Source organism: Nesoenas mayeri, assembly GCF_963082525.1.
Source record: "Nesoenas mayeri genome assembly, chromosome: 3".
Lineage (NCBI taxonomy): Eukaryota > Metazoa > Chordata > Aves > Columbiformes > Columbidae > Nesoenas > Nesoenas mayeri.
Genome location: NC_137544.1, coordinates 34,966,117 through 34,981,536, shown reverse-complemented (window position 1 = coordinate 34,981,536; position 15,420 = coordinate 34,966,117). Strand labels below are relative to the sequence as shown.

General features: G+C 41.7%; 1 protein-coding gene across 21 annotated transcripts in view; it reads right to left on the bottom strand.

The window, feature by feature from the left end:
* Window positions 1–14,913, bottom strand: part of BCKDHB (branched chain keto acid dehydrogenase E1 subunit beta) — a 121,479-nt gene extending 106,566 nt beyond the window's left edge. For 3 of the 21 annotated variants that reach the window (XM_080341540.1, XM_080341536.1, XM_080341541.1), the window contains exons 1-6: window positions 14,091–14,913; window positions 9,727–12,314; window positions 9,476–9,589; window positions 8,441–9,230; window positions 5,703–5,780; window positions 3,037–3,105 (exon numbers count right to left, since the gene is read on the bottom strand). In XM_080341540.1, the coding sequence (XP_080197666.1) occupies window positions 3,037–3,105; window positions 5,703–5,780; window positions 8,441–8,609 (316 nt within the window). In that variant the 5' untranslated portion in view covers window positions 8,610–9,230; window positions 9,476–9,589; window positions 9,727–12,314; window positions 14,091–14,913. The other 18 variants (XM_080341552.1, XM_080341550.1, XM_080341554.1 and 15 more) reach the window with 18 other exon arrangements.
* Between the last annotated feature and the right edge of the window lie 507 nt (window positions 14,914–15,420).

The window sequence follows — 15,420 nt, the reverse complement described above, 5'->3', positions numbered from 1 at the left end:
TCAGATACATTAGCAGGAACATTAAAAGCAGTAACAAGCTCTCACTAGACCACCTATAGCTAGGAAAGCAGTCCCTAAAATGAACTGCAATCTGCTTTCTTAGTTAAGAGACATAAGGCGCAAACACTACTTCTGTTCTAAAGAGAAACCACCAGCTCCCTGCCTGTTCAAATTTGCATGAAATCTTAGCAACAAGAAAAACCAAATTCTGGTCTTTCAAGTTTCCTTACTAGGTCATGTTTCCGCTCTGTAATGCAAACATTTTGGCAAATATAATAACTTCCCAGCTTTTGAGTGATGCATAACACATATATACAAATGTGTACATCTGTGTTAAAGAGATCTGCATGTAACCGATAAGACCTACAAACAGCTCTCATATTGGAAAGCCTGTACGTAAGTATGCGTTAGCAGGCAGACACGAACTACTATAAAGGTATATTTACTTTTTGAGATAACAAAAAACATGGACAATAACTCAATCTAAGATTCCAATTTTTTAATTGTATTCAGTTCTTCCATTTTAAAATATCTGTGGAAGTTTGGTTTCTATCACCTACCCAACTCTCATAAAGTCAACACATAAGCCAAAAAAACCCCTTAGTCTCCTCAAAACACTGCTGTGGGGAAAGACCTGTGAAGCCAATCTTCTGTTGGATTCTCAGAGTTCTAAGCAAAGGCTTATCCTATTCCACACTCTCAGAATATTAATCTTTGAACTAGTCAGAGTGCTTCTGATCCTTACTCTTGGCAAAGGTTTTTGCAATGGCTGTAAGTTCACATTAGAACCTCCCTTCAAGCACAGACCAGAATGGTATCAGAGACAAATCTCTACTGAGGCAAATGACTACACAGAACTTCTTCATAAGGAAGCCCTCAAACTGTGTTTGGAGATGGCAGAGAGAGTATTCAAGGAAAATATTACATATAGTTCTCTTTGCCTGTTTATATAATCTCTTCATTTTTGCCCACAGTAAGTGAGATGGGTCTTTTTTTGGAGTTACCTCCAAAAAACTGCTCTGGCATTCTTCGAAGTAGTCTTCCTTATCAAACACAATTTCTGCTTTTCTTGTTTCTCAGTCTTCTGTCCACTTTCTCCATTTTTACCTTCTCCTCTGTTTTTTTCCTCCCATTTCTTTACTTCCTATCATCTAATCCCAACCTCATATCTCCTCTGTATTTTTGTCCTGTGGATGATAATAATCTGTACATGCTGGAACTTTATTTCACACTTCAGGCAGAGCAAAAGGACACAATTATTCACACTCCAAGATCATTGTTTCAAATCCGTCTGCAGACTCAAAAGCAAATGTACATTCATTCAGATATTATTTTGGTCTTTTGATGAAAATGCTAATGTACTTCCCTTTTAAAAAAAAAAAAAGGTGTGCACACATTACCTAGGCTACAAAAATACAGTAGGCAAGGAAGCAGGCTGTCAATCAGGCAGTTAACATCTTTGCTCTAGAGATGGAAAACATTTCCAGACAGCAAAACTATGGAACAGCAAACACTCAATACTTCAATAAGGATATTCTACAGTTTAGAGTATACAACCCCTGGAAAATTGTGACAATCAAAAACCTGACAGGAAGGGATTAGGAAGGAGACAAGAAACAAGAATATGCCTTCCAGTGTGCAAGACCAGAGTGAGGAGACAAAGGAATAAAAGTGTACCAGACTTATTTCCCTTCCCTTATCTGAAAGGAACTATCCACATAAAAAGCTCAGGTAGTCTACTCATCGCCAGGAAGCAGTATTACATAGCAACAGATTTCTAAGCATTTATTTCATGCAAAACATACTAATACAAATAGAAGGATCATGAGCAGCAAAGTAATGACAGAAAACTGGAATTTGTCTATTTCAGATGTTGACACAAGATAAGAGGTATAGGAAAAAACATATTAAGTCATAGCTATTGTAGAAAAGAAACTTCCACGTACTGACTTTACATCTGACTCCTCAATTAAACATTTTCAAACAAAATTTCTGTAGCATGTCAAAAATTCATCCAATCAAAAATTAAGATTTCTTTACAAAGTCAAAGACCTTGACTTCTTTCACTTACTAGTACAGGTCTCTAGCTATGTTTATATTACATTACTCTATACTCAGGCTTATATGGTCTTCCTGGAAAAAAAAAAAAATAGATTTGATGACAGATTTATTCTAAAAGCATATTTCTTCTGTCTCTCCAGAGAGACTTCAGTAATAGTCTAGACAGTAAGCAACATATGTATGGTACTACTATTGAGTATTAATATACTAAATTCTCCCTACCATAATATTAGGTGATATTCAGACCTTGACCTCTATAAAAGTGCTTAGAAAAGAAATATCGCTTTTTATCGAAATAACTACTTATAGGCATAGACTGCCACCTAGTGATTTTATTATCTACAGAAAAAAAAAACAAACACCACCTTCTTTCAGGAGAGGAGAAAAATCTTTCAGATTTTACGTCAACATACAGAAACATCATACTATATCACTTGTGTCTCCTATTATTACGCTGATGGCAAATGCAGGCAGGGAATGAAGAAAGAAGAATCAGTGTTTGTAATCTTCCTTGTACAGGTAAGATCCATGAGGTTGCTTGTTCATCAACTCTTTCTGGAATTCCTCCTCATTTTACATGGACTCTAGCCTTTGCATAAAACAAGCACTGGATCCAGAACTTATTTAATCCCTAAGACTACACTGGCAGCCAGCCACACCCCTCTTGAAATTTTGGATTTCTTCAATTTTTACACTTCCAGTTTTTCCTGGACCTCAACATCATTGTAACTATATTTCCAGTACATTCTCTAAGTCATCTTTGCTATTCCCTCTCCAGCCACTGCCTGTTTTCTACATAAATACTAATACTAACATATCCAAAACTACTTCTGTTTCCAAGGATGGAAAGGAAAAGAGAAGTCCATTTACAAGTCTTCTCTCACATGTATTATTCTCTTCACCCGCAAACCATTCAAGAGTACAAAAGAACAGATACTAATATGAAAATAATGTCAGATTTAAAAGTTAACTTACCATATTTGTCTCGCAAGCCAACTGTACACCTGAAGACCCCACCAAAGGCCACATCTTCACCAAATATTACTGGAATGTAAGAACAGTAGAGGAGGCTGATGTTATCACAATGCACTTCATTTTTAATGAACTTGTTTCAGAGGTTTTTATAGGAGACACTAATTAAGTATAACCTAACATTTCATTTTACTTCAAAATTTATCTAGACCTAAGCATTCCTCATGCACAGCCTAACTGTAGCAAATAAAGAATCAAGGTTAATGAGGAATAGTACATCAATGAAAGGATGTCTCAAAACAGAATTCATGACACTGATGCAGCTATACTTTCATCAAACCACCTACTTTTCTGAAATTTTCTACAATATATAAATCTAAAGGAGTAAAATTAATTTCAATAAATGATTACATTCAATTACTAAAGACTCACTGAAGTCCTGTTCTGTTTCAACTGCTAACCACTTGCATTCTTCATCCATAGATTTGAGCAAATGTAGTGTTTCAAAAAACTTCAGATGGAAATTTTTTTCAAACTGCCAATCCAACATGAAATTTCAAACCTTCTCCAAACATACTTGCTAGATCCTCAAAGCGTGACTTCAGAGGAACTCCTCTACAGAAAAGATGGTTATCTAATAACCAGAACAACTCTCAGCATTCAACACTACTATTTTTATAGTGTGGGTGACGTAGCAAATCAAGTTTTATCACTAAAGTAATTTCCTTTAAAATTTAGCTTCATAACAACTAGTCTGGGTTTTTTTACTTTGAATTTATGGAATGATGATGTCTAATTTTTCTTAAAACAGTTTTGTTATTTAATTCATAGAAATAAGTTTTGCCCATTTCAATTTTTTTAAGCATGTAAGAGATGTGCAGCAGTATCACCAATAGCAGCTTGTATGAATTGGGGCCAGTTCTGATAATTCCCAAATTCCTCAATACTCTCCATGTTCTAAAGGACACAAAATAATGAATTAGTCTCCTTGCCTTTCAGATATTATTTTTATTTAATTAAAATAATGTTATGATTGGAAGTACTAAAAGGATTAACACTCTTCTAGCAAACACATTAATGACACTACTTAAAGAAAAATTACTTGTATAATGATGTAAAGCCAAGGCAGTCATGGAGTTTATGACTGAAGTATGTCCCCAGATCATCTCTCTAATTCATTTTTTATAGTAATTTGTTTGGGTTTTTTTATGTACTTAAAATCTTTGTTAGGCCTATCTGTTACCATACAGATACTCACTTCTGAGCCAACTGGCATAAAAAAAAAAAAATCCCATTTGATGCTGGTATCAGCAAATTTGCATGGGTTTACTTGTTCTGTTCAGCCGCTGAAAAAATTTTCCTGGACAGATTCTAATTCTCCTCAAGTATGAGGATTTCCACTACTTAAACAACAGTTGCTCAATTCCCATACAACTAAAAACATACAAAGGACATGCTTTCTATTGCAAGAAATACTAATTAATTCAGTAAGCAGGGTGACATTGACAACTTGCATATCCAGACCAGAGAACTCCAACACGGTCCTGCGAAGGGCTTTGCAAAGATCCAGCCCTGCAAAACTGAGGAGCAAGACTGGAACCTCAGGACAACTAAAAGGCTGAGGATTATATATGACTTTAGGTTCCTGCTGGACTAACATTCTACTTACTTTTATATGGCTGATTCTACAGAAATGGTACTAAAAATCTCTTATTGGCACTAATTTACCCTCAGTTTTCTAAGTTTAATTTAATAAAGGTGATTACAACACAGCTGTAGACTGGGAAGGAATGCATACAGGCATAATACTGGACAGACAACACGGAATTTGTCCTAACAGATCAGACGATTAGTCAGGCTTCAAGTTGAGCAGTGGTTCAAGTACTGCCAAAAAGAGTTACTAACACACTAAAAAGAAAAATCAAAATTACACAAGATCATACAGCTTTTGCAGCTGTGTTCGTGACATTAAACATCTCTTTCAGATATCTGGCCATCATCACGCCTTTGTTACGACAACAGAAGCAAGAGACCTCCTGTTATGTATAAGAATTAAAAGTGGAATAAATAGTTTTATGCAAAAGATTTTAGGAAAATCCTGTTAAATCAAGCTATGATGATCTAGCTTTTTCAAAGTTATAGGTTATCCAGACTGCAAAAGCCTAGAAAATCTTACCTTGACTATGCACTATGATGAACAGAAATCAGCAAAGCTGGAAAGGAATTTTGGAGGACAGCGAAGGAAAGAATGGAGAATGGACAGTACAAGGAATACATAGTCTCTAAAAAAATACCATTTTTTGAGTACAGAGAGTTGTAGGAATTAAAAAGTAAGATTTATATTTTAAAAACTCCTTTACTTACTGATGGGACTCAAGCTGCCATCAAGCACAGTTCACATCAGTAACACCAGAAGCACATTAAGCAATATATATTTCTGTCCCAGCTTTCAGGTGAAAAACACCCAGATAATGCAGAAGACACACTGCACCTTAGATCACATAATCTGTTACTATAACACATTTTTAAGTTTTGTTTGAGATCGAGGTGTAGAAATAACTTATTAGAAAACTTTAAAGGCCATGAGAAATGCATTTAATATTGTACATAAATAGGCAAAACAAAACAGAATTTATACAAAGCAAAACACACTAATAAGCATAGCATACCTGCAGTCGGATCTTTGGCTAAAGCATTGTCCAAGGCACTTGTTATGGATTGGAAGAGATTCATCTTCTGAGTTTCCCCTGTGTGAAAGTGATAATTTAGCCACTTACATTGGTTCAAACCACATAATACATTAGAAAACACTCGTGCAAAATCTGACTGAAAACTTAGTTAACAGTCATAAACAAGATCCCTGTTATAAGTACCCAAGACTCATTTGCTGAATGAACTTAAATTATGGGATAGATGAGACCGAGCATGGTAGACTTTGCAATCCCAAGGACTATAATTCTATTACCCCACATGCAAACTTTTTTCAAAAATTATGCTTTCAGCTACAGTAAATGCAGCCTTGCAACATTTAGTCAAACATGAGGAACAATGAGTTTTTAGGAACAGTGAGTTTTTCAAAGGAAGAAACTATAGTGAAGCATTGTTGTTTTGAGGATTGGGGTCCTTTCTGCTAAGATTTACCAGATCTCATTAAGTTTATTTCCTCATCCTTTAAGTACTTTTTTAAGCTTCAGCCTTTCCTGTTTACAGACACCTGTTATTATCAGTAGTTCTCTAGATCACCGGTCTGCTCTCTGGATTGCACTTAGAAAGTGTCGGAAGCATCAAATCCACGCTCCAAAGAAAGAAAACTCAATGCTGAACAGATATACTTAAAATGGGTTAAGCAAATGCACCAGACTGCTGTGTTAAAATGTTCTGCAGTAAGGACTGAAGGAAAACCTTCAAAATCAACAAAGGCTACTTGAGTGCCCTCCTTCATTCCAATGCTGCAAGGAAAAACAATCAGAGCTGAAAGCAAAGAGTGAAGAAAACAATAGTGCAGTCCCCACTACTGTGGCTAACTCAGATTCTCAAAGCAAATAAAATAATGCCTTATCAGAAACCGAGTGAATAAGAAATTGCCTGATATTTGGTAGCTCTTTAGCTGGTAAAACCTCTATCTAAGCCACGACTAGAAGCCACAGCCCAGAAGAATACTGCCTACCAGCACACACAGCATACAGCTTGATTAAAAAAAAAAAGTCAGGTGGAGATCCCAGACAAACATGAGAACAGAAATCCGAAAGAACTACCTTCTGTTTCCAGCAACTACAGTTTCTCTCAACCACCATTCAGCTCCCCTTCCTCCTAATTTGTTAATTAGCATTAGCAATTTTTGTTAAAGACTCATGTCATGCCACATCAAAGCTGAGTAGCTGCATTCCAACATATTCCTATGCTTCGTAGCTTCACCTGTTACACTTTACCGTTTAAGAAGAGGAAACTGCAAAAAGAAATGTTATGGGAACTGTTCAAATTATATGAAAGCAACAAATAATTAATGTTTACAAATTCAAGGGAAGAAAAGCTGGGGAAACCCAGTTGTTTCTCTCTTTCCCAAGTAATCCACATTAGTATTTAGGTTATCTTTTCCACAAGACACAATCTTTCCAGTATTGCTTAGAAATAAATGCCTATTATTTAGGCAACTCTCAGAAACTCCTCACACTGACTGTGCTGACCTTCTTATAATAAAGGCCTCTGCATCAGCCCTGGCAAGAAAGGAGAAATTTATTGTGCTATTTAAATTTGAACTGTGGAGTTGGAGAAGCATTATCTTAATAATATCAGTATCAACAAAACCTTATTTTACTTCCATTATTTTTCACAGAATTTCTAAGTGTGCTTTAAATCAAAGGGAAGTAGTTTTCTATTAGTAAATGGCAACAAAAAACAGCCTGACCCACTGGAGCTTCCTTAGTGTGATCTCAAGCAGGGACCTGCAGCACACAGGCTTTGCTCCGTGACACCTGGGATGCCCATATGTCCCCATGACTATCAGAAATGGCCAAGACCTTTTTCAGATTTAATGACCAAGCCGGAACAGCAAAGGTATCCCGCTAAGTAACACCCTAGAAGACAGTGCAGTTCACATGAGAGAAACAGGTGTTGTGCAGGTGGCAGGTTTCTTCCAGCAGAACTTGGCACTAGTCAGTTGCAGGGATGCACCTCAGAAATAAAGTCAAAACACCAACTTTCATCCTGAGCTGTTAATTTCCAATTAATCCGTGTTTACTTTCAGTCGTGGGATCGTGAGGATGAACTCAAACATTTCACTAGACAGCAGTCTTCTAATGACAGGTTTATTACCACGTTCATGACCTAAGCATGCAATAAGAAATTAGGGACGGACCTAAGTCATTAAGTTACCGCTAGCAGCGTTACCACTGAAACCGGAGAGGAGCAGGGGAAGGGCTCGCTGGTCTGAGGAGGTGCCGGGTAGGCCGGTAGGAGCCACTGCACTGACGGACCAAGAACAGTTCCCCAAACCGCCCCGGACGGCACCGCTGAGGCACTGAAGCGGCCTGGGGCACCATGGCCCCGGCAGCTGGGACTTTCCCACCCACAGCGCCAGCTTTTCGGCAGAAAAACCCCAGGTGGAAGCAGCGGGCATCGGGGCCACACCGGAGGAAACGCATCCAGGCTAAAGGAGCCGCCGCCCAGGCTCTCGGCCTCAGCGCTGGGGCTGGCGGCGGCTGCCCCGCCGGGAAACGTCGCTCCGCGGTCACCGCCAGCACCGAGGCGGGGCAGGGCGGCCCGAGGTGGGGGAGGCGGGAAGCACCCACCATTTTCCCTCCCCCTCACCCCGACTGGGCGGGCGGGGGCCTCCTCGAGAAGGCGGCGGCGGGGCGGACCCGGCAGCAGAGCGAGGGTGAGGTGGACCCCGGCCCGGCCCCACTCTCACCGTACGCGCTGGGCGCCGGGTCCGGCTGGAAAGCGAAGTGCGCCGCGGAGCGGCAGGGCGCGGCCGGCAGTGGGCGCAGGCGGGTCCAGAGCCCGCCGCGGCAGCGAACCGACACCGCGGACACCGCGGGGCCGAGCGCCCCGCGCAGCGCCAGACCCGCCGCCGCCATCACCGCCGCTGTCAGGGCCCGCCGCGGCCGCCGGCGCGTTCCAAAGAGGCGGGGTCCTGCGCAGGCTTTCTTATTGGCCAGCAGCAGGAGGAGGACGGACCAATCAGAAGCCCTTCTGCCGTGGGTGGGGGGGTGGGAGGGGTGAGGAAGCGCTTACTGCGCGTGCGCGGGCGGCACGCGGTTGTGGCGTGGGTCTGCCAAGGGGCGGAATTACGCGCGCGGCGCGCGGGGGCGTGCAGCATGCCCTGGGGGCGGGAGCGGCCTCTGCGCGTGCGCGGTTGTGGCGGTTGTGGCCGTTGGGTCTCGCTGGTGGGCGGGTGTAAGCGGCAGTTCCCTGAGGGCGGAGCGGCGGCAGCGGGCGCTGCTCCTGCGCTGTGGCTGGACCGGGCCGGGCGAGCGGCTGCTTTCCCTCTCTCGTTGGCGCTGCGGGTAGCGGTGTGCAAGGCATCGGGGAGCGCCGAACCCGACCTTGCCTGGCCTTCGGCTCCGTCACAGCCGTGGCTGAAACATTTTCACCTTTCTTTTTTCTTTGCTTCCACTGGGGTTTTGATATGGCTAATCTGACATTGAGGAACACTGAATAAATGTCTGAAATCCTCAAATTCTACCCCAGCACGTGGCCTGGAAGAAAGAGTAGAGAGACCGGCAGATAGGATGTGTTCCCTTTTGCTTTCACTCCATGTCAACTACACATCGGATTTCTGAGTCAGTCTTAATTATTCTTCTTGCCCAAGGTCTTGTTTTGCAAACACCCTTGCTCATAGCTTCATTGCCTTTTTTTCAGCAATTGAAATTACAGTCTTTCATATGTACATATTTTCCTTGTCAGATTTTAAAAAACATATTTTTCTAATGTTCTCCTTTACCAAAAGCACTGCGTTCCTGCTTCAGATGCTCCAGTCACCCAGGTGATGCTTCTCACTCTGCTGCGGCAGCTTTTCTTCCTCTATATGTCTGTTGTTGCCATGTTTCCGTTGCCTCTGTTATAAATGAAGACAAGTCTTTGAGCCAATTAATTAATTTTATTGAGCAAGCGAATTTAAAGCAAGCGGTAATTAGGCAAAACAGCGCTGGGTGACCGGGGGAAACTCAGTTCCGCCACGGCACAAAACTCAACTTTTCGTATGTGCTTATATATGTTATACACTTGTTCATGCGCTGGGACACCCTGACGAGTTAGCTCCTGGTTGGCTAGTCGACAGTGAAAGATGTTGCTGGGTGTCGCTTGGTGTTTCTGCCTCTGGAGTTCTGTTATCTGTTACACCATCTGGGAGCTCTGTTATCTGTTGCACCATCCGGCCACTCTGTTATCTGTTGCACCATCCGGCCATTGGCTTGTTTGGGGCCCAGCATCCGGCCATTGGCTTAACTACTATTTTTTACAAAATATAATGAAACTTGCACAAACGCAATTACTTCTTACAACGATATGCATAATATGATTGAACCCTACTTGATTTGTTCAACAACCTTGACCATTATTTATTACAATTCCCCCCTTTCCTTTCGAGCATCTATTTGTTGATCAAATCAAGTTACCGCTTCTTGGACTAGTAAGATCATTTCAGCTTCTTCATCAGTACCATATCTTTGTAGCAGCATAAGGTGTACCTGCTCTACACGGCTTTTAACTAGTCCTATAAGTCGATTTAGGATATATCACATCTTCTTGATGATGTAATATCCTTGGAATAATGGTAACTGACATGCAATACTCTCGGGAACTGTTAAACACCTTTAAAGACACACATGGAGTAAGTCCCATCTTGGAACATATCCATTTTGTTCCATTCGGGGGAATAATATATCTTGTGGTTTCATTAAGGCTCGGTATGATCTTACCACAAAGTGACCTCTTGGAATTTGGTACTTTACCTATACAAGTCCCTATCCCAGTTACATGTTGCATAGTTATCCCTCTTTACTGCTTTTCCCAAAGACACTGAATAGGCGCAGACTCCTTGCTTGTGGTATACAGACGATTATCCCCTATAGCTTCATAAACAGGTGGATTAACGTTATAACACAACCAGCAACCAGTGGTTAGGTTGGGTTGAGTATAGTTTAGGGTTTGATAAGTAGCCCGGATAATTTCCCACAGAGGATTCAAAGATTCTGAGGCTTCAGTATTCAGAGATTTCAAGGCTTCAGTGACAGTTTCCTCTCTTACTATTATATTCTCATTTTCTACTGTCTTTGTTTCCCTACCTAGAGGGGGAGGGGATTTTGCTACTGGATTGGGACTTATTGCTCGAAAGGTCGGTTTAACTTCTTCCTTCTTTATGATAAACATGCCTCCTCTGTCATTACCCGGCTGATAATACCGCATTCCCCAGGTTTTTCCAACAAGCCATCCATTATGTTCAGGATTTGTTTCGTTCATGACTATGTATTTACAGTTGCCATCGGGTTCTAGTTTCCCACGGCGAGCCAATTGCATCCCACCCCCAAGTCACTTAGAGGAAATGCATCCTGGAGGTCTCCACTCAACCTTTAAAAACTTATCCACATTGGCATGAGGAATCTGCCAATTTGAGGCAATTGTTTCACACCCCCAGTAAGCGCAATAATAGTGTCCTGGGGTATTACAAAATGAGGACCCTGTCCTAGGGCACATATAAAACCCCATTTCGTTAAGGCATGGCTTAACCTGAACTAATTGGCATAAGGTTGGAGTAAAAGAGGGTGACCCTGATGTGGTTTGTTGTTGTATTATTGTTTGGTCCTCCCATCGATAGAGGGTCCATTTAAAAGGTTGATGGGAACTCCCTTGGTTTATTGCTATTATTACCGGTAAGGTAAGGAGGATTAGGGAGAGTGACCCAGCCCTTAGTTGGCTGAAAATCAGCCAGTGGAGGTTCATTTTGTTGAGGGTCGTTCTGCTTAATGGAGCTGCTTTATTTTAGAAGTTTTCGGAGGCACTTGCCAATCCCCACAAGGATACCCCTCTGCCTTGCCCTGGGCCTACTCTGTTGCTTCAGAGTAGCCGGGTAAGTTATCTTCTCGGCAGCAGTTGTAGTCTTCAGGGGACTGCCTCCTGAATTCTCTTCTTGTTCTGTCACAACCCACTTTCTAATACTCAACCCAATAGGGCTATTTTCGAATACAAGGTTTTGGCCACTGTCCCGAATCCTCACAGGGTTTGGAACACTTTCTGTATCTTTCCTTACCAAAATGCTTCTTACAATTCCTCTTGGTTATTTCCCAAATGTCTGGACTTACAGTCCAAACAGAGGGTAGCTGAATAGTTTTATTACACCCTATATCCCTAAGTTCTTCCTCTAATTGTGCAACAGTTTTGTACCAATCTCTTCTACAGTATTCGTAACTAGGATCCGTGCTATGTTCTTGTCCAGTGATTATTAATATCCTAATGGTATCTAAGGTTTTTCCCCATCACTCATTACACCATCATTCAACATAAGGAAACTTTTTCCACTGCTGTATCCCGCACCCGTTACACACGTGACATACCCACGGATTGCATTGCTTACATACAGGACATGTGATGTGCGACTTCTATAATTCCTTACAATCGTCCATAAAAAGCCTGGTATCCAGGGCTATGCGTCACGTGTCTGTTTCCTCTTGAAGGTCAGCTTCAACTCATCCGATTTCCCAGCAACTTCCCAGTCTTTGTGCAGAATAGGACCCTTTACTCGACTAGGTGTGTCCAACCTCTTTCCGCGGTGCAGACTGCGGTATCTGTGGTGAGTAAAACAAGGAAAGGTCCCTCCCAGCGAGGGGTTAACGACGATTCCTTCCATGTTTTTATGAGTACTTGATCTCCTGGTTTAATACTATGTATTGCTATATCTAAAGGTGGTCTTTGAACCACCAGGCCTCGCTTTAACAGTTCTTGCCTCCTTTTCATGAGCTCTATAAGGTATTCTTGTAACATCTTTTCTTCCACTTTAGGGTGTTCTATTGGTTTCTCCAAATCATAGGGCACTCCATATAACATTTCAAAGGACGAAAGTCCTGTATCAGCCTTCGGTTGTGTCCTTATGTTCAAGAGGGCTAAGGGGAGGCACTTCACCCAGCTCATTTTGGTCTCTATCCTCCAAAGTTTGCTTTATTAAGGTCTCATGTATTAATCCTTTACCTTGAGAATTCATTAGGCCCCTCTCTTCCCAAATTTTTCCGAACGTGTGAACTACCCCAAATGCATATTTAGAATCCGTAAATATTGCTCCTCTCTTATCTTTTAACAACTGTAATGCCCTCAATACTGCAAATAGTTCGCAGGCTTGTGCCGACCAACTTATGTTAAGGGGACCCGATTCTTTAATTGTCCAACTGTTCCCGTCTATTATAGCGTATCCTGACTTCCTTTTCCCGTACACTACCCACGATGATCCATCTACAAACAATTTTTCTCCACATAACAACTCCTCTTCCTCTAAATACTCCCTTATCTTGGTTTGATATTCTATTACCCTGATACAATCATGGGAAGGAGATTCACTCGGTTCCCCATAGAAAAATTGGGCTGGATTCTGTAAATTAGTGGTTTCAAGCTCTAACTTAGGAGAGTGCAATAGGATTCCTTCATATTTCAGTAACCTAGCATTCATAATCCATTTGTCAGCTTTATGCTGTAATACCCCTCGTATATTATGAGGTGTGTATACCTTTAATTCTCCTCCCATAGTTATTTTCCCGACTTCTTCGACTAAGAGAGCAGTAGCAACTATGGCCTGTAAACAGGTAGGCCAGCCGCGACTAACTGGATCTAATAATTTGGAATAATATCCTACGGGTTTCTTTTTACTTGCCAATCTTCCAATTTTTCTAACTTCTTTCTAATATCTGGCCATGACTTTACCATAAACTGAGTTTTTAAAAGAGCTTGCCCAACCAGTGTCGTAGAGTCTATCTCGGAGTAAAGCTGCAAGCTCTTTCTTAATCTTTCTAACCATTCTGTGGGAGTCTCATATTTCTTTTGTTGTTCATTAAAGGCTTTATTTATGTTCTGCCCTTGAGGGACCGATTCCTTAATCCGTTGTACGATTATAGTGCGGAGATCTCCCATATGGCCCCTGTGTTCCGGGTTTTGATTATCCCAATTAGGGCGCTGCTGGTTTCCCCAGACATACATACAATAATATACCATTTTCTCTTTACTCGTTTCTCGTGCAAAATGCACCTTCCCAATTTTTGAGCATAAGGCCCAATGGGGAATCTCGGGGAATATCCGGTGACCTCTCCTTGGGTCCCTTCCCCATGAGATCAGAGGGCTTGCTCTTCCTCTGTCCCATCTTCTGGAGTGCCTTCTTTCACACACACACACACACCCCTCGTTCGTGGCTCACGCCCTCGCGGACAATGAGAACTGCACTACTAGAGAGTCCCGCCCTGCCTTACGGCAGGGTCCACACTCGCTTCGCTTCCCCCCTAGAAAGGGGGGGGGGGTGCGTCTCGTTCAAGCACACTCCAGGAAACCCACCCCAACCGAACGGAATCGCTTTCTATACTTACCCTCCCTGGGGTCTTCATCCGGTTCTTCGTGCACAAAGTTTTACGGGGCTTGATTCTTTTGCCTAATTACCTGAATTTAGGGTTCGGAGGTTAAGGTTTCGGGGCGATCCTTCGTCCACTCCAGGGCCGTCTGAAACTGGGACGGGGCGCCTCCCTGAAGTTTAGAAGTTCCTCCGAGAAATCCTTAATCCGAGTCACGGCACCAAAAATTGTTATAAATGAAGACAAAAGTCTTTGAGCCAATTAATTAATTTTATTGAGCAAGCGAATTTAAAGCAAGCGGTAATTAGGCAAAACAGCGCTGGGTGACCGGGGGAAACTCAGTTCCGCCACGGCACAAAACTCAACTTTTCGTATGTGCTTATATATGTTATACACTTGTTCACGCGCTGGGACACCCTGACGAGTTAGCTCCTGGTTGGCTAGTCGACAGTGAAAGATGTTGCTGGGTGTCGCTTGGTGTTTCTGCCTCTGGAGTTCTGTTATCTGTTACACCATCTGGGAGCTCTGTTATCTGTTGCACCATCCGGCCACTCTGTTATCTGTTGCACCATCCGGCCATTGGCTTGTTTGGGGCCCAGCATCCGGCCATTGGCTTAACTACTATTTTTTACAAAATATAATGAAACTTGCACAAACGCAATTACTTCTTACAACGATATGCATAATATGATTGAACCCTACTTGATTTGTTCAACAACCTTGACCATTATTTATTACAGCCTCCACGTCAATCCTTTCCCTTTTACCAATGCTTCACATCTTGTCCATACATGGGCATCTCCATCAACCCATTTCATGCAGTCTCCAACACATACAAGGCCCTTTCAGTTGTTATTCCTTCTCTGTGTTGATATTATCTATAAGACTGACCACACAAGGTAGAATTTTTACTCTGCTCCAAGAACTCCTAACTCGAAAACCTTGCCTCGGAGAAAAAGGCTGGAAACTAGAATGATGTACATATGGCATTGTCTCTTTGAAATGAGAAGGCTCATGTCACTTACTCTTTAGCATGCCCTTTATCCTTAGAGGCTGCTGACAAAGCACTCGAGATCATGGGATCGAACAAGTTCTTTTAACATTACCCACTATATCCCATGTAAGCAAAATACTGATGAGTGTCTAACAGAAGTGAAAATTTTAATAAACAACAGAAAAACAATCTCTCCAATGAAAGAGTATAAATGGAAGACAAAATATAAATATTTGAAAAAGTTTAGTACATAGCAAACATTATAACCATCAAATAATCTATAACCATATATCTGTATGGTAATAGTATAAGAGATGGAAAATATCCAAGTTTATTATTCAAGTAATCATTTCT